The 16964-nt window shown below is 41.8% G+C and overlaps 13 protein-coding genes across 13 annotated transcripts; 6 read left to right on the forward strand and 7 right to left on the reverse strand.

Annotated features, from left to right (window-relative positions):
* NEHOM01_2252 (uncharacterized protein) lies at nt 1–1165 on the forward strand (the record flags this gene model as incomplete). Its single annotated transcript, XM_051491130.1, has 1 exon — nt 1–1165. A coding segment is annotated over one exon (1165 nt), but the record flags the coding sequence as incomplete, so codon positions are not given.
* Nucleotides 1158–1538, forward strand: NEHOM01_2253 (uncharacterized protein; the record flags this gene model as incomplete). Its single annotated transcript, XM_051491131.1, has 1 exon — nt 1158–1538. The coding sequence occupies one exon, from the start codon at nt 1158–1160 to the stop codon at nt 1536–1538; it is 381 nt and encodes a 126-aa protein (XP_051347091.1).
* Nucleotides 1539–2676: 1138 nt separating this feature from the next.
* NEHOM01_2254 (uncharacterized protein) lies at nt 2677–3075 on the forward strand (the record flags this gene model as incomplete). The annotated part of the gene is made up of 1 exon (XM_051491132.1): nt 2677–3075. The coding sequence occupies one exon, from the start codon at nt 2677–2679 to the stop codon at nt 3073–3075; it is 399 nt and encodes a 132-aa protein (XP_051347092.1).
* A 360-nt stretch (nt 3076–3435) lies between these two features.
* On the reverse strand, nt 3436–4782 carry NEHOM01_2255 (ATP-dependent RNA helicase DDX18/HAS1; the record flags this gene model as incomplete). The annotated part of the gene is made up of 1 exon (XM_051491133.1): nt 3436–4782. The coding sequence occupies one exon, from the start codon at nt 4780–4782 to the stop codon at nt 3436–3438; it is 1347 nt and encodes a 448-aa protein (XP_051347093.1).
* A 62-nt stretch (nt 4783–4844) lies between these two features.
* On the forward strand, nt 4845–5963 carry NEHOM01_2256 (uncharacterized protein; the record flags this gene model as incomplete). The annotated part of the gene is made up of 1 exon (XM_051491134.1): nt 4845–5963. One exon carries the CDS (start codon nt 4845–4847, stop codon nt 5961–5963), a length of 1119 nt encoding a protein of 372 aa, XP_051347094.1.
* Nucleotides 5964–6262: 299 nt separating this feature from the next.
* On the forward strand, nt 6263–7576 carry NEHOM01_2257 (uncharacterized protein; the record flags this gene model as incomplete). Its single annotated transcript, XM_051491135.1, has 1 exon — nt 6263–7576. The coding sequence occupies one exon, from the start codon at nt 6263–6265 to the stop codon at nt 7574–7576; it is 1314 nt and encodes a 437-aa protein (XP_051347095.1).
* Nucleotides 7577–7879: 303 nt separating this feature from the next.
* Nucleotides 7880–10411, reverse strand: NEHOM01_2258 (uncharacterized protein; the record flags this gene model as incomplete). Its single annotated transcript, XM_051491136.1, has 1 exon — nt 7880–10411. The coding sequence occupies one exon, from the start codon at nt 10409–10411 to the stop codon at nt 7880–7882; it is 2532 nt and encodes an 843-aa protein (XP_051347096.1).
* Nucleotides 10412–10651: 240 nt separating this feature from the next.
* Nucleotides 10652–11179, reverse strand: NEHOM01_2259 (uncharacterized protein; the record flags this gene model as incomplete). The annotated part of the gene is made up of 1 exon (XM_051491137.1): nt 10652–11179. One exon carries the CDS (start codon nt 11177–11179, stop codon nt 10652–10654), a length of 528 nt encoding a protein of 175 aa, XP_051347097.1.
* Nucleotides 11180–11270: 91 nt separating this feature from the next.
* On the reverse strand, nt 11271–11828 carry NEHOM01_2260 (uncharacterized protein; the record flags this gene model as incomplete). The annotated part of the gene is made up of 1 exon (XM_051491138.1): nt 11271–11828. One exon carries the CDS (start codon nt 11826–11828, stop codon nt 11271–11273), a length of 558 nt encoding a protein of 185 aa, XP_051347098.1.
* A 555-nt stretch (nt 11829–12383) lies between these two features.
* On the reverse strand, nt 12384–13100 carry NEHOM01_2261 (ubiquinol oxidase; the record flags this gene model as incomplete). The annotated part of the gene is made up of 1 exon (XM_051491139.1): nt 12384–13100. The coding sequence occupies one exon, from the start codon at nt 13098–13100 to the stop codon at nt 12384–12386; it is 717 nt and encodes a 238-aa protein (XP_051347099.1).
* Nucleotides 13101–13133: 33 nt separating this feature from the next.
* NEHOM01_2262 (uncharacterized protein) lies at nt 13134–13889 on the reverse strand (the record flags this gene model as incomplete). Its single annotated transcript, XM_051491140.1, has 1 exon — nt 13134–13889. One exon carries the CDS (start codon nt 13887–13889, stop codon nt 13134–13136), a length of 756 nt encoding a protein of 251 aa, XP_051347100.1.
* A 160-nt stretch (nt 13890–14049) lies between these two features.
* NEHOM01_2251 (uncharacterized protein) lies at nt 14050–14223 on the forward strand (the record flags this gene model as incomplete). Its single annotated transcript, XM_051491129.1, has 1 exon — nt 14050–14223. The coding sequence occupies one exon, from the start codon at nt 14050–14052 to the stop codon at nt 14221–14223; it is 174 nt and encodes a 57-aa protein (XP_051347089.1).
* Nucleotides 14224–14810: 587 nt separating this feature from the next.
* Nucleotides 14811–16160, reverse strand: NEHOM01_2263 (uncharacterized protein; the record flags this gene model as incomplete). Its single annotated transcript, XM_051491141.1, has 1 exon — nt 14811–16160. One exon carries the CDS (start codon nt 16158–16160, stop codon nt 14811–14813), a length of 1350 nt encoding a protein of 449 aa, XP_051347101.1.
* Nucleotides 16161–16964: the final 804 nt, after the last annotated feature.

A 16964-nucleotide genomic window follows, 5' to 3' on the forward strand; every position in this document is an offset into this window, starting at 1 on the left:
CGTGTTAGCTAGAAATAGTCAAATAGTATCGGAATATGATGAGATAACCAATGCAATAGACGATCTGAAATTCGTAAGGAATACACTATCAACGCGAATAAATCAAATAAAGCAGGGCCAACAGAGCCGCGAGGAAACAGAACGAAAGGCTTATGAGGGCTTGGAGTCAACCCAATGCAGTCGCAGCTTCCTTGACGAATTAAAGGATATATTCGGACCGAGGAAGATTATGTTACTATCTCAACTAGTTAAAATAGAAATACAACGGCAAAGTCTTGATATAATTACCCAACAAATGGAACAATGGTTAGAGGAAAGCAAGAATACCCAGATGCAACCGGGACCGCGAATAAAGAGCATATGTAAGCTAGCAAATATAGTACAACAACTAAAACAAATTAAGAGTGACGCAATGGACCCACAAAATCAATCTCCGAATGCCGAAATAAGCATAGTTGAAAATGGTCTAATCGCAATAGGTGTCCAATGCAATTCCCATGAATTAAAAAGCCGAATCAAAATGATCATGATAGAAGAACTAAAGAAAATACCACCTAAGATTGATACGTTAAACTGGGACGATATAACTCAAGTTATAGATCCAGTGATAGATCAATTATTGAAACATGATGAACCCAAAAGCCGCGACAACATATCTAGGATAATTAAAGAAACGCTAGCTCAACTTGATGGTACATCTAAAAACATGGAAGTCAAAAGTGAAAGTGAAAGTGAACGGAAGCCCACAGACTCAGAACCCTCTACTTCAAGAACTCAATCAAGCAATCCCCAAACTAACGAATCAGGCATGGTTGAAGAAACGCTAGCTCAACTTAATGATAGGTTTAAAAACATGGAAGTTGAAAGTGAAAGTGAACAGAAGCCCACAGACTCAGAACCCTCTACTTCAAGAACTCAATCAAGCAATCCCCAAACTAACGAATCAGACATGGACGGTAAACTTCCCTCAACTAGCAAATCTGCTGATCAAGATTCTACGTTATCTTTTAATAGATATGGACTTAAACTATCCGAGTTGGATCAACAGGATTGGCTTAGTATTGGGTTAGACCCAGAGCAAGAAAAGCTTATCTGGGAGTTTAAAAGTATCTGTGACCGGTGCGTATTAGAATATGAAACCCACCCCTATTTAGAGGATGATTGATATCAACAAAGATAATCAACCCAGAAAGTATGGACTATCTAGCACTTCGTTGCAAGCTAAAGATACGCTTTCCCTGAACCTTGATTGGGAAGAAAGTGAACTGATGAAGTTACTAGATGTCTTAAAGAAGTTCAGTAAAATCATACTCAACGTGGAAAGTGTTGAGATATCGCATCCTCGCGGCCCTGCTGGTTTATTAGTCCTAGCCCAACTCTTAGCACTGTTCGAAAACTCAGAGTTGAGTGCTATGAAGGAACCTTTTGAGGTTCTTATCATTTTGCCGGATATAACTTGCCCTTCTTTGGAGTCATCATTCAACAATGTTGATTTGCAGTGCCAGGACCACGAAAGGCAAAGATCTCCCAACTTGTGAATGCCTAGCTATTAATACTAATCTTCCAAAACACAAACAACCGTCTAGCAGTTGCCTAAAGATTTATGCTACAGGCCTTACTGAATACCTTCAACCCAATACTAACCCAATGAGGATGACAAGCTCTTAGACACTTCATTAGAGGTGTCCGCTGACATTTTAGTATTTCCATCATCATGAGTTGGATATGGTTCATTGGCCAACACTGACAGAAGTACTTGAATAGGATGAGCTGAGGTAGTAATTGGGTTAGTATAAAGGTAAAGGAGTTCTCTATTGGGTTGGTATTTGGATTGGGATTGGGTTATGATAACAATACTAACCCAATACGGCAATCTGGTGCTAGCTTTTACTTGCCGGAGCCAGGAACTATACTACAGATGCTGGCACATACACTTGAGTAAAGAGGTGTACGTGTGGTTAGTATTGATTATTGTTAGGCATAGATCAAGATGCATTATTGCTAAACATTGATCCGAACAACATATTGCTAACCCAATAGCAGGACGAATAAAGGCCTCTTTTCAACGATTATACTAGATCTGTTTATATCATAGAATATGGTAAGAGATAAGAATTGAACAATAAAAGGAGAGTTTGTTGCTTTAAAGCACTTTCAGATAAGAAAGGAAGAGAGCGAAAGACCTGAAAGTATCTATCTCTCTTTTGGGTTGATAGCCACTTTCAAAACATTCGCAAAATAGTGCGAACTCGAGTTAGTATAGTTTGTCCGTGTATGTTTTAAACTAGTAGTTGTTAGATTTTCAAATAAAGCATCTTTATTGTATTCTGTCTCGCAAGCCTCGGAACCCACAATCTCGGGCCAGAAAGTGACGAGCTTCGCTTTCTGCAAATAGTTTTGAACTTTCAAGTTCGGCGAGTTGCAAGATTGGCGTGCAACATTAAGTTGTTATTAAGTTAGTACTAAGTTGTTATTAAGTTAGTAGAGTACAACAATCATTGTTCACTGTAATTATCAGATATTGTCAATCCAAACTCAATATCAACTTAATCCCATCTAACTCAACTCAATCCAAACTCAAACACACACAATCCAACTCAACCCAACCCAACTCAACTCAAACTCAACTCAACCCAATCCAACTCAATCTAAACTCAACTCAGCCCAAAATTTTCAATGGTTTGGAATGAACGTCGTGCTTATCGGACTAGAATACTAGCTGAAAAAGAGTCCCAACGAAGAGAAGCCGCCGTGGCTCAAGCTCTAAAGTCTCTGCCTGAATCCACATCTAAATCTACTTTTGCAACTCCTGCACCAACTTTCAATTCAACTCCATTATCAACTCCTTCTAAACCATTACCATATTTGGAAAGACTGCACCAGGAAAACCAAAAACGCCGGGAAGAGCGAGAAAAAGAAGAGATAGAGATAGAAAAACGAAAAGAAGAGAAACTTCGCCAGCGAGTAGAATGGAAGCGCAAATTCCAAAAACGCACTCGTAAAGGCCAAGTGCCTCTTGATCATCGCGTCAATTACATATACAAGAAGATCAAAAAATCACCTTCTAATCTATAAACGGTTTACTTATTGTAGATTGCCGTTACACAACCACTACTCTTTCCTCAGACCAAGCCACTTATTTATTAAGTTAGTATTCTGTTGTTATTATGTTAGTATTGGGTTGGTAGAGTATGACGTCATTTTCGCATCCATTGTCGTCTACGTTCAATAAATGGTCGAGTATGTTGTATCGAGGTATGTCTTTAATAGAGTTGTATTAGTTAAGATGGAGTTCGTCTGGAGTTATTATGCTAACCCAATTACAATTAGTACTCTAATCATTCAATTTATTGCTGTGTACCTGCTGCTCTATCCCTAATTTTATCTTGTCACTCAATCTCATTGCATCACATAACACTAACTGGGCCAAGTACTTTACTTTTTGCTGGCACCAATAGTAATATCAATATTAGGCATCTGGTTAAGCCCAAACGAACGGGCGATTTGGTGCAGCTCTATTTTGGTGGCATCAAAGACCTTCTTTAGCTTGTGCCCGGCATATGCCTGGAGGTAAGATCTAAGTGCTTCTTTGGCACTCTTTTCCAGGTAGTAGTTGTTAGAAACTGTTTTGATGTACAGGTCGGTGATGTCTTTGGGTTCACTAAAGACCCACTCTTCCACTACAATCTCAAGATGTTTCAAGTACTGAATGAAAATGCGTTCAGAAGGCAGTAGGAATAGTAGAGCTTTACCTGTACTGCCCGCTCGAGCTGTACGGCCTACTCGATGAATGTACTCTTTAGGATCAGTAGGCGGGTCGTACTGGACAATCCAACTAACTCCTGGCACATCTAGACCTCGAGCCGCAACATCAGTACTAAAGAGAATCTGTAAATCGCCCGAACAAAAGGAGTCAAAGACTCTCGCTCGTCTGTCCTGCTTTACTCCACTGTGCAAGAGACCAACATTGAATTTAAGCAAAGTAAAGAGGTCGCCATGATACACTACTGAAGCACAAGTTGAAAAAAACACAATAATCTTATCTGATGTTGATTTAAGCAAGGAAAACAAGACTGAAAACCGTTTCTCTTCGGGACACACAATATAAGACTGTTGTAAACCAACCGCTGTAACTTGATTATCCTCCTTGACCTCAACCACTGCATGCTTACGAGATAGCCACGCTCTGGTTAATGCATTAGGAGTAGCTGTCGCACTAAACATTAAAGTTTGGCGTTTCTTGGGAATATAGGATAGAATTTCCAGCATATTCCTTTCAAAGCCAATATCTAAAATCCGATCGGATTCATCAAGAACAACCATTTTGATCTTCTGCAGAGATAAGCCACTAACTAAATGGTCTAGTAAACGGCCTGGAGTACATACTAGAATCGCACTGCCTTGTTTGATCAGTGCGGACTCTTCGGACTTCTTAGTGCCTCCCACCAGTAAAGTAGCTTCTGCCCCTGGAACAGCAGCCAGTAACTTCTTAGCTACTCGGCTGGTTTGCATGGCTAGTTCTCGAGTGGGAGAAATAACTAGTACTCGTGGGGATTTAAGGTCTTTGGTCTTCAGGAGCATCTGTACGGCGGGAATAAGAAAGGCTAGTGTCTTTCCGGAGCCCGTATTGGCTATGCCTAGGACGTCTTCATGGTTTAAGGCCGGAACAATTGCCTTTTGTTGTATTTCAGTTAGTTTAGATATATCCATGGTCTTAAGAGTCTTGCGAACGGCTCGAGATAGAAAAGGAGCAGTTTGCTTTAGATCATTACGAACGGCCATGTAAAAAAACTCGGATTGGTTGCTATAGATACGGCCATAAAAGGCAAAACAGCTGAAACTCTATGGAAAACAAGGCGCAAGATGAAATTCAAAGACGAAAGAAAGTCTTCAGGGACTTTTTAGGATGTAAGCCTTCTACTAAGGTTGAAGGCATGAAAAGAGAGGCTGTTGAGAAGGTCTTCTTCTTTTCTGAGTCTCAGTTCAATGAAGTATGTGAAGATTTACTGGAAGAGATTCAGCGCCGAAATGCCCAGGTAGCCGCTCCTTTAGAATTCATTCCGCACTACTCTCTCAAGAGAAACACGATTCGCGAGCAAATGTCTCTTTTGGAAAGTGCTGATATGCGCTCTTTAGTTGAGGATGCCTTTCTGGTCTTGAGTCATAAACATCCGGACTCGCCTGAGGACCGGCTTGAGTGTCTTAATGTCCTGGTTGGCGGGTTACAGGAGATAGTGGCCAGTAATATTCCGCAAGACTCGCCGGCTAGTATTATGAAGAGTATTGAAAATGCCCGCCGGCAAATTGAAGTAGAGAAAGATCCGCTAGTTAAGATGGAGTTCTTTTTGGACACTCTTTCGGAAACTTCTTATGATACATCGCAATCAACCCAAGAGCTCTTTTCCATGATGCGCCAAAGCATCAAAGAAGAAAAGAAGCGCATGCAGTACACAGCAACCGTTTCAGCTGAACTTCTGGCGGCTTTAGAACTACTGTGTACCCAAAAAGGAAGAGCAGACTATCTTGAAACCATGAAAAAGCATGATGAGATAAACGATCATGCATTAAAAAACCACCACCGCACCAATACGACCATTCAAGAGTTCCTACAGATTTCTAAATCTCTTACGGACCGAGAATCACTTCAGAAGGAAAAGAAAGCTCTAGCGGCTCAAAAGGCAGCCGAATCATCAGAAAGCATCACCACTGTAGTTGAGCAAATCATTCAAACCTTTGGCGAGATTGAATTCTGTATTGAAAAGAGTCTTGATCTAAAAAGCCTTCAGAAAAGCACAGCCCGTTTATTCCAACATAAGCCCCTCTTGGTTAAAGTCTTCCAAAAGGCCGATAAGAGTTCCCGGGACATTGAAAGTCTGCCGGTCAATGCCAACATTACGTCCGAACAAGAAGCAATCACAATTGCCAAAAGATACTATTCCGCCATTAGTCAAGCCCTTTCGTAACCCAAACCCCACTCCATCCCACCTCAATACTAACTAAATCATCATTAGCACATTTTAACAGTTCTATTTTAACAACTAACTCAATCATCCATCAACTTAACTCAACTTAACTCAACTTAACTTATCTTAACTCAACCCCACATCAACCCAACTCAATCCCACACCAACCCAACTCAATCCCACACCAAACCAACGCAATGCCAACTTCTACTTTCTTTTCCCCATCTTTTTCCATCTCAGTTCAACTCTATCCCATATCAACCCAATACTAAACCACGTTTTCGCTAAAAATCTTCGAAATGACTCATTCTAATACGAACAATCCCGCACTATCTCCAAATGATAGTCTTAGCATCAGCAATGTAAGCGATCTTCCCGTAGTCAAGCGGAGAAGAACAGAAATGACCGAGAAAGAGTACCTATTGATTGAAGCAGCTGCCGAAGCTGCCAATAAAGCTGAACAAGGCGAAACAGTTGCCACCGGATTCTACAATGTGCCCTGCCCCGTCTGTGGCCGAGAAACAGCTGGAAATGGCCAAAAACCACAAGTTTCGCGGCGCTGCACACAGTGCAACTATACGTTCTTTATCAAGGACTTCATTAGACGTGTGTGTGAAGGTAAGACTCCACTTGGATACTATGTACGCAAAGAGCTCGAAAGATATATTAAGGAGGCCAGATGCGACTATCTCTTGAACACACGCGATCGAGAAGCACGTTTCAATGCTCCTGAGCCCGAGCCCAACGAGGAAGAAGTGCTTATGGTAGATGAGTCGGATGATCGACCTATTACGGAAATCTTATCTACTCCTCGGCAAAGTCCATTACCTAACTTACAGCCACGAATGTCTTTAGAAACCCAGTACCAGGTCAATGTGACCCATATAAACCTTCCTTCTGAGACAGATATTCTTGCCAATCGGTTACTATCTAAGGCCAAAGAAGGTGCCGTTAATGGTCTTTTCCAATTTGCGAATCTAGCCAAAAATAACAATCAAGCCGGCTTGTTTTTGGTCTATCTTAAAGACACTATTATTCCCAGTGCTCTTAATAACTGGATGACTATTTATACTAACCCAAGCCCAACCAATCTTCTGGATAAAGAAGCGGCCAAGGATTCTTACTACCACACCAAAAACTATATGCTAGATGTGCTTAATGAGCATGTGCATGTCGTGCCTGCTCCATTAAAGAAAGTCAGTGATTTAACGAACCCACCTATTCAAGTCATGACAAACACTATCTATGAAGAGTATGCCCAACTTGAGTGCCAGAGCCAAGCTTTGGTCAAAGAGCTTAATACGCTTAAGCAAGAAACAATTCCGCAACTCAAACGGCTTTATGAAGAGACTAAGACTGCTGCTAAGGAAGTAGGTCCACGGCCCAATAATAACCCGAACAAATCCAAACCCAAGCAGCGCTATAATCCAAAGAAGGAGAAATCTTCGCCACAAAACCCTCTAGATAAGCAGGAAGCTCCATCAACTCAGACCGACTCTAAGTCTGGCTCTGTGGCGATAGATCAAAACCAACCGAATCCTGCTATTAGTCCCATCAAAAAACACCAGTATGCGTCCACGAATAAGCCTACTCCCCCGACCAGCTCGCAATAACTGGCTAAAGGTGCTGGACAGGCCGCTACATGAAATAAATCAGATTTGCTTTCCTCTTGTGTTGTGTTGTGTTGGTTTGAGGTGAGATGAGATGTGGTGTGGTGTGGTGTGGTAAGTTGAGTTGAGTTGAGTTGAGTTAATGAAATACGAAATACGAAATTAATGAAACACTAGTTGCTAATCGCTCTTTATTACAAGAACTGGTACACAGCAGCGGCTCAAACAAGCCAACCGCTCAAAAATCTATCAAAGATAGAAGTTGTAAAGATAAGACCTTTCCTATCTGTTACTGGGCGGTAGGTATTACTGAGCAGGGGCGGCTGCACACATTACGATTTGGTTGGTGTTGGGGTTTAGGCGGGCTACTAGTTTGTGGGTGACGAGAGTGCTCATTCTGTTACATGCACTGGGAGAAGACCGACCACTATCAGAGGTGAAACTAGTGGAGGTATTCTGGCTGTTGACAGAAGTAGAGTCATCGACTGAGCTACCGTCTCGGCCCTTAGGGTAGTATTGTTCGTAGGAGGCTTTGTCTATACGGCGATTTTTCTTACCAACCGGCTTGTACATGTATTGTCGTACAAATCCAATTGAGCTTTCGGAATCATCATCCTCATCGTAGTACACCGTGGCGTTGTCATCTTCTAATGGTACATTTTGACCTTCGCTTGAAACGGTGGCGGGCTCGTCCTCTTTCATGGCTGTCTGTTCTGAGGGAGCTTCCTTCTCTGAGACAGTTGCTTGATCTTGTGTGGTTGTCTGCTCGTCATTTGGCGTGATTTCGGAGATGACCACGGAGGTGGCAAGTTCTTCAGCATCGTTGTTAAGAGCGGGCAGATTGTTCTTTGGGGTGGAGTGCCGCTTATTGGAGGAGATAACAAAGAATCCTTCTGAGATTTCGTAAATTCCCTCATCAAACTGCTTGTTGGTGATTGATTCGGAACCTTGGGTGACAATGGCAGGCTTGGAGAAGAGAACTGATCCTTTTTGAAGACGGACTTTGTGTACCATTTGGCCATTACTTCCGGTGTCGTCTTCTATTTGGACTGGTTTCAAAGGAGAGATTCCAAAGATGTAATCTGGTTCGTTGTCGTCGGTGCTTTCTTCTTTACGAGCAACTACTTGGGTAGGGTTAGAAACGACCAACTCGTCTGGAGTAGAAGAAACAGGGACTATCTCGTTGAATTCCTTAGCGACGGCTTTGGTCTCAGCAACTACGGGTTCAGCTGAAAGAGTACTAGTCTGCTCCTTTGGCTCATCGACTCGGGGCTCTGTCTTACTAGAGACTTGTGTGGCAGGAATGTCTTTGGGTTGTGGCTCATTGGATTGATTGAGAAGAGCAGGCGTGTTGTTTGGAATGGGGTCGGTGGTAGAGTTAGAATTAGAACTAGGGATGAGGGTGGAAGTCGAGGTTTCTTGTGGCAAAGCGTTGGTAGTGCTCATTTTGTGAGATGGGCTTCTTGGCCGTGCTGGGGCTTCAGGTACTGCTCGAACAGTTCGCTTCGACTTACTGTGGTGTCCGCGTGTCTTCTTGCGAGGCAATGTAGAGTGCTTTGATTCAGAGGTGGTGTGCTTCTTTCCGTGGTGTTTGCTTTCAGACTTGGAAGTGCGGTGAACATAAGTCGGCAATGTGTTGGCTTTATGTTGTTCGGTGCTAGAGGATCCAGTTAGAATGTTGGACACGGTGCTAGACTCTTCAAGGTCCTCTGATCTCTCAAGTAGGCCATTAGTGTCAGCGTTTGACTCCTCGTCTCTCTCGGTGCTTGAGTTAAGCTGAGTCTTAGATTCAGTAGCATTTGGCTGGCTGTTAGATTCTTCATTCTCACTTAATGGCTTGTCTTGAGTGCTTTCTTCGTTAAGAGCCTCAGTGTTTGGGTTGTGCTGAGTGTTGGATTCGGTAGCATTTGACTGGCTGTTAGATTCATCCGCAGTTTCACCTAATGACTTGTCTTGAGTGCTTTCTTCGTTAAGAGCCTCAGTGTTTGGGTTGTGCTGAGTGTTGGATTCAGTAGCATTTGACTGGCTGTTAGATTCATCCGCAGTTTCACCTAATGACTTGTCTTGAGTGTTTTCTTCGTTAAGAGCCTCGGTGCTTGGGTTAAGCTGAGTCTTAGATTCGGTAGCATTTGATTGGCTGTTAGATTCATCCGCAGTTTCACCTAACTCTTCCTTCTCACCTAATGACTTGTCTTGCGAGCTTTCTTCGTTAAACTTCTCAAGTAGAACCTTGGTTTGCTCACTTGACTCATCGGCACCTTCGACTACTGGACTAGCTGGGATCTTTTTCTCGGCAACTTTCTCAACTAGAGCATTAGCTTCAACATTGGGTTCCTCGACGTTTTGGCCTCCAACCACAACCTTGGTAGCAAGCTTGCCATTGGGCACGGAGTTTGTTGACTCAATCTTGGCAGGCGGTATTGATGAACCGGACTCTTCAGTGCCCAAAGGACTCAACATTATTTCGGGTTTAAGGCTTTCTAACTCTAGCTCATCTGCTATACTCTCATCTATTTGTTCCGGATCGGCAACCAAAGTAGAGGGACCAGACTGCATCTTCAAGGGAAGAATATGCTCCAATGGATTGGGGTTAGCTATATGCCCAGAGTAATGAAACTCGCTTGGCACAGTGATGTAGTGGTTCTCAACAGGAGCTACGCTTTCGTTCTTAGAAGGATCTTGTCCGAACAAGCGCTTGAGATCCTCATAAATCTGATACAGATAAGGAAACACCTCTTGTTTTGACTTTCGCTTTTCGTTAAGCATATGAGCTTCTAGAACCACAAAGATGAGTGGTAGAATCATCAAGATTCGAAACTTGCAATAAGACTTCTCCATGGACACTTATTCACTCAGCTATTTATTCTTGTTCTTATCAATTGCACTCTTAAATATCCTGTCATCGACTGGCATTATTGTGCTTAAATTAGTTGTTTTCATTTGGCCAATAGGCTATTCCTAATGTCTCTTTTTGTTGGTATTTATATCGGCCTGCCGCTCACATAATGTGTTTGTTGCTTTGTGAAACTACTTATCGACCCGCCTAAACATTTACTAAACACTGCTATCTTTATTTACTTACTTTCCACCTAGACGTTCTCGATCAGCAATAAACACTACGTATGCCTTAACTGCCCCGGCACTGCCAATCACTTTCGCCCCTTCAATTCGTTTGATAACTGTTCTTTGATTGTCTTTATTCATGCGCACTAGAAGTTCTATATTGGGGGCTTCATTATCATGTTCACGAGTGTTGCTGTAGAACAGGTTGTACTTTTGGTCTTTCTCAGCTGTACCGTTGCCACCAGGCCCTGTTATTTTGCACTCTAGAACTTCCTGGTTCTCCTTTGGCCAAATAACAGCCGCCTTATGGGCAATGGTTGAGTTGTCTTCTTTGCGCAGTATAAAGGTAATCAGATTAATTACGCCCCACTGCTCCTCGGCCGCACCGGCAACAAGCTTATAAGCAGCTTCATTGGTTTTCATTAACTGCTCGCCGGGCTGACCTTGGCCTAGATCGGCTGCAGCCCTTACCAGTACTAAACCCAGACTAATTCCAGCTATTCCAATCTTAACCCAACGCTTTAGCCATTTCTCTTCTTCCATCAATGCATTCCAAAGACAGTCCATACTAATGCGTGCGCTCAGACAGGATCACTTATCTAAGACAACGTCTCTATCTCATAATTACCCAATACTATCCCGAACTAAGATCACTATTGGTTTTGAGTTTGACCTTTTCCTTAGGATCGGATAAGCATGTTATGTACGTGGTTGCACTGCGGACGTAATAAGACCGGTCTTGGCTAGCCAGCTTAAGTACTGCAATGCTAACCACTCTAATGTCTACAGCTATACTTCCCTTGTTGTTGTAGAAGACAAAGGGCAGGATAGTCAGGTAGTTCCTCTTTATTTCCTCCTTGGCGATATCACTTTGCATTCCAACCTTCTGAAGAAAGATAAGTGACTTACTGTACTGCTCTGCCTTAGAAATACCCGCCCTCTCCTTAGCCCGCAATCGCTCGAATGCCACCCTTAATGAAGCATCCATACAAACCCGGCTCATAAAGGCACCTGCAATAAGCATGCCCAGTTCTTTTATCGACCCGCTCTTGTAGTTAGATAGTGTTTCTCTAGCCATAACTTCTTCCTTGCTGTATCCCAGCAACCAATACTTCACCCGCCGCATCCGCTTCTGCACTCCAACTGGAATCTTCCGATTCAGTCGAGTCCGCATCCATTCCATACACCACATGCCCATATAAATCTTCCCCCTAATTTATTAAACCATCTCTCCTGTTCTCCTTTCCCCGCACCATTTCCCTCCTCTCTCCTTTCCAACCATCCAATACCCAGCCATCAACCGACTAGCACTACTTAACACTACCCAACTCAACTCAAACCCAAACCCAACCCTAAATCAACATTAACACAAACCCAACTCAAATCAATATTAACTCAAACCCTAATTCAATACTAACTCAACTCAAATCAATATTAACTCAAATTCTAATTCAATATTAAAATCATATCCAGCCTTTCTTTTATTCAGCAGTGTTTGCTTTTGGTTCGTTTTTATATAATCAGTGTTGCTTAAGTGATACTTAAACTAATAAAGAGTATGTTATATTTAGGTAGTATTTAGATGGTATTTAGGTGGTATTATGTTGGTATTTAGATACTATTCAGATAGCATTGATATCCAAACAACTTCAACAATTAACTCAATTCAACAATTAACTCAACTCAACTCAACTCAATACTAAACTCAACCCAACTCAACTCAACTCAATCTAAGTTGGCTTTAAAACTATTCCAATCCCGTATCCTCTGCTAAACTATCGGCTAGTTCATGATTAACATCCCGGTGTGCTGCTTCATCGGCACGAATGGCCAAGGTAACATCTAAAAGATTGGCCGAGTCCGGTAAGTTCCAGTACCGCTTGGCTATACTAGGCGCTTTTGTGTTAGGAATAATCCCTTTCTCAATCTCATCTACCATCTCTGAATAGGAAATAATCGCCTCTTCTTCTAAGTAACCAACAAAACGATGGGCTGTCTTAGGAGATAGCAAATACAGTCCTAAATACGCATTGAAAAAGATGCCTTGTAAAGCCATGACCATGACCCGTTCTATCAACCAAGGCCGGGATACTTCCATCCAAGTCAGTAAATGCATTCTTTCATTTTCAGCCTCAGCTAACAATGTCCGAATATGCGCATCTTCTTTCATGTTCCGCAATGAACGAAAATGACGAACCATTCCCCCCACCATACCCGGAATAGCTGCAACTGTCTCCAAAACAATGGCCCGATGAACATACCGATGATAAAACACTACGTCAGCAATTGCCCGCAGACCTTTCACTGCACCATAAGCCAAACGATCGCCTAAGCCCCGTGCTGGCACATGCTTACCCGACTGCACCTCAATCCCCCACAGCCCAGCCGTGCTTATTGGGGCCATAAACTCCTTGCGTACAACCTGGGCCGGATGAAGTAAACAACTCTCATGTAGAGTTCCCATTAATTACGGCTTAATTTACCACCTCTTTTATTCCTATAAGTCTCTAAACCCCCCCTCTGAAAAGTACCCATCGTTCTTCTCTTCGTCATACCTAAATCCTGCCTGAGAATACGTGTCCTTCTCAGTGTATTGCGGCCAGTTAGGGTACTCTTGGTACTCACCGGAATATTCCTTCCAGGTCTCTTGCGACTGGTACTCCTCTTCCACTTGGGCAGGCTTAGTATGCAATAGGTCACATGAGTTACAGAGCCACTCGCCACTGTGTCCCCTTCGCCACAACGAAGTTTGAGTTACACCACAGCCGCGGCACACCCCTTTATCTATACTGCTCTTAATGGCTTTGGTTTTGCCATCGACTGTAATGCTGTAGGGCCGATCGGTTCCATGCAACTTTTGGTAGAGTCCACATGCATTGCAAAGTAGCATTTTGTTGTTGGTACTACGCCGCCACGAAGGTGTTGAAGTTGTACCACAATTAGTACAAACTCTAAACTTAGACTTCTTGCGAGTGGGCTCAGGAGACTTCTTCTTGCGCTCATCCCACGCATACTCGTCCTTATAGTCACTGCGCCACTCCCATTCCGGATTGTTTCGCCACTTCTCATACTCCTTTTGCCTCTCCTCAGGCGGAAACGCGTACTCCTGTGGATCCTCTTTGCGATAGAAGGCCATTGAGGAGAAATGGTCCATGGGATAGTCTTCCCTTTCATCGGCCTCATCTATTTCATCTGAGAAATGGGTGATATTCATTATCTGATTATCTCTTGGTCTTCTTTCTTTCTCTGGCATGTGTTTATAAATCAGTGCTCTTTTAAGATTCGCCCGAATGCCACTAATAGAGACATAGATTGATCTCTGAATGTTTGATTTGAATAATAAATAAACAAACTAGATAACATTGATAAGCATAGAGAATGTTAAATAGAAAAATAGTGAAAATTCCGAAATAATGGTGCAGGGGGTCTATTTAAAGAAACGAGTAACTAAGTCAGTAGATAGAAGAAGAATTAGTCTTAATCAGTATAAAAAAGGTAAGCGTAAGTGCACAGAGACTGAAAGGGATAAAAGAAGGATTAGAGAGAAAATTGAACAGACTTTAAAAGATAAGGCTAGTAGTAGCTAAGTTGGTTTTGAGTTTAGTTTTGAGTTAGTTTAGTTTTGAGTTTAGATAAGATAGTATTGGGTTGGTTTGGGTTGGGTTGGTGTTTTAGGGTAGTATTAAGGTAGTATTAGGTGCTGGTTAAGGGGTAGTAAGGAGTGTGGGATGTTTTAGAGGGGAGGAATAGATGTGGACTATGTTGCTATAGAGTTTATTAATAAATAGATCGACTTACTATTAGTTTGGTATTAGTTTATTGTCTGTTTTAAGCCAGTTCTAATTCTCAATTGAGATGGTATTAGAATGGTATTAGAATGGTAGAATTAGGATGGTATTAGAATGGTATTAAGATGATGTTGAGCTGGTATTAGAATTGGGTTGAGGTGGTAATAATGAGATAGTATTAATGAAATAGTACTGAAATAGTACTGAAATGGTAATAATGAGATAGTAGTAATGAAATAGTACTGAAATGGTGATAATGAGATAGTGGTAATCTAGTGTTATTAAAATGTTATTAAAATGGTAGTAATGAGATAGCAAGATGTCTAAGATGTTTATTAGATGTTTGCCGGAGTGGTGATAGTCCGATTAGTTAGGGGAAGATTGGATTAGGAAGAGGGTTTGGCCCGGTGTTTGAAGTAAATCGTGCTGGCAAGTAGGGCCGATAAAACACCAAGCCAGCCAACAATACCAAAGAGGCGCTGGCGAGTGGCAATTCCAGAAAGACTAGAAGTAGAGAAGACAATATACCCAATAACACCAGCTACGAATGCCGCAAAGGCACTATAAGCACCAGTAAAGATACCCTGGGCTAGAGTCTTTTGGTCCTTAGGCGAGTACTTATAAGCCAACTGCACCGATACATAGATGAAAAGAGCCGAATAAGTAGACTTAAGAAACTCAGCTAGATAAGGAATTAAAGAGAGTGCCGAGTGCCGAGAAAGATCAATTGAGTAAAGCAAAGACCGAGTAGCACCCAAAAGAATAGCTAACGGGAAAAGTAATTCTAAACAAGCCTTGTTTCCTAGCCAGATAACAATCCACCAAACAAACAGTTCACAAAGAGTTCTAAAGAAGTAAACAAACGAAACAAAGCCATCATTAGGCGACTTAGAACGAAGAGTAAGCAAGTACTCAGTTAAATAAGTTTGCAACGATGATCGCGACAGACCACTTCCTAATGAGCAGATAATCAATAAGATAAAAGTAGGTGAAAATGAAGTGAATGAATACTTACTCTCCTCTTGACTACTACTACTAGCCTTCTTTTCAATCTTAACCCTCTCAACTGTCCCAATTGCCACCATAATAGTCATAATAGAGATAATTCCAAAAATCATACTGTTCACCAGAACACTAGTAGCAATAGTTGTTTGCCGCAAGACAAAGCGCTGGATTGAGTAGTTCAAAGGGTAGGCCATGGCATGTCCAATAGTAGAAAACATTCTGACAATCCCAAACTTACCTCGTAAGTCGTACTTGGCCAGAACAGAGAGACATTCAGCATCAATAGTTGGCAGAATAGCCGATTCCGACATAATAATAGTCATTCCTAACAATAAATTAACGAAAGCCTGAGTTGTAACTTGCATAATCAGAAGACTTAAAGCGGTCACAAAGACTAAACAGGCCAAGCCTGCGATATAAAGAGGACGAAGGCCTTTTTGACAAACCCAAGTTCCACCTACGGCTCCAATAAGCTTAACAGCACTGGTCATTTCTACTAGTGAATATTGGGCTGAAGTTAGACCAAAGATCTCCTTGCCAATAGTTTCGCGAAAGTTATGAGATGAGTATATAAGAATATGAACAAAGAAATAGATAGCTACAAATCGGCAAAGTAGGACAATTCGTTTGCGAGAGGTCAGATCGGTAGTGGGGGTTGGTTGGATATCTAAATCAATGGTTGATGTTGATTTAGCATCCGATTTAATGTTGGTATCAGAGAGGGTATTCATACCGGGGGGTAAAAAAATTAAGCCATTTGCCGTTGTCAGGGGGTAGATTGGACATTTATCATGCCAGTTCATTGATTAGAATGATGTTTGCTAGTTGTATACTTGATCTTACCACTATTGGTCTTTTCTTATTTCAAATTAGAACTAGGCATGATTAGGGAAAGATAAGAGAAGTAAAAAGAATAGATTCTAGTAAGATAAATTGGAGATTGCCAGTACACAACCACTACTCCTTCTACATACCAAGTCACTTGTTTATTAGGTTAGTATTCTGTTGTTATTATGTTAGTATTGGGTTGGTAGAGTATGACGTCATTTTCGCATCCATTGTCGTCTACATTCAATAAATGGGTTAGTATGTTGTATCGAGGTATGTCTTTAATAGAATTGTATTAGTCATAGGAACTATTCCTGATTGGGCACTATACATGGTTTTACTATAATGGTCACTCCAGGCCTAAGCTAGCTTTTCTAAACCTAATAGAGATAGTTTCTGACTTTTTGTTTTATCGCATTTTAGGCACATCTGCCTTGGTGTAGTTAGTGTTGCACGCCAGTTTTGCAACTCGCCGAACTTGAAATTTCAAAACTAGTTGCAGAAAGCGAAGCTCGTCACTTTCTGGCCCGAGATTGTGGGTTCCGAGGGTGGCGAGACATAATACAATAAAGATGCTTTGTTTGAAAATCTAACAACTACTAGTTTAAAATATACACGGACAAACTATACTAACTCGAGTTCGCACTATTTTGCGAATGTTTTGAAAGTGGCTATCAACCCAAAAGAGAGATAGATACTTTCAGGTC

This window comes from Nematocida homosporus, assembly GCF_024244095.1.
Source record: "Nematocida homosporus strain JUm1504 chromosome Unknown 4472, whole genome shotgun sequence".
Lineage (NCBI taxonomy): Eukaryota > Fungi > Microsporidia > Nematocida > Nematocida homosporus.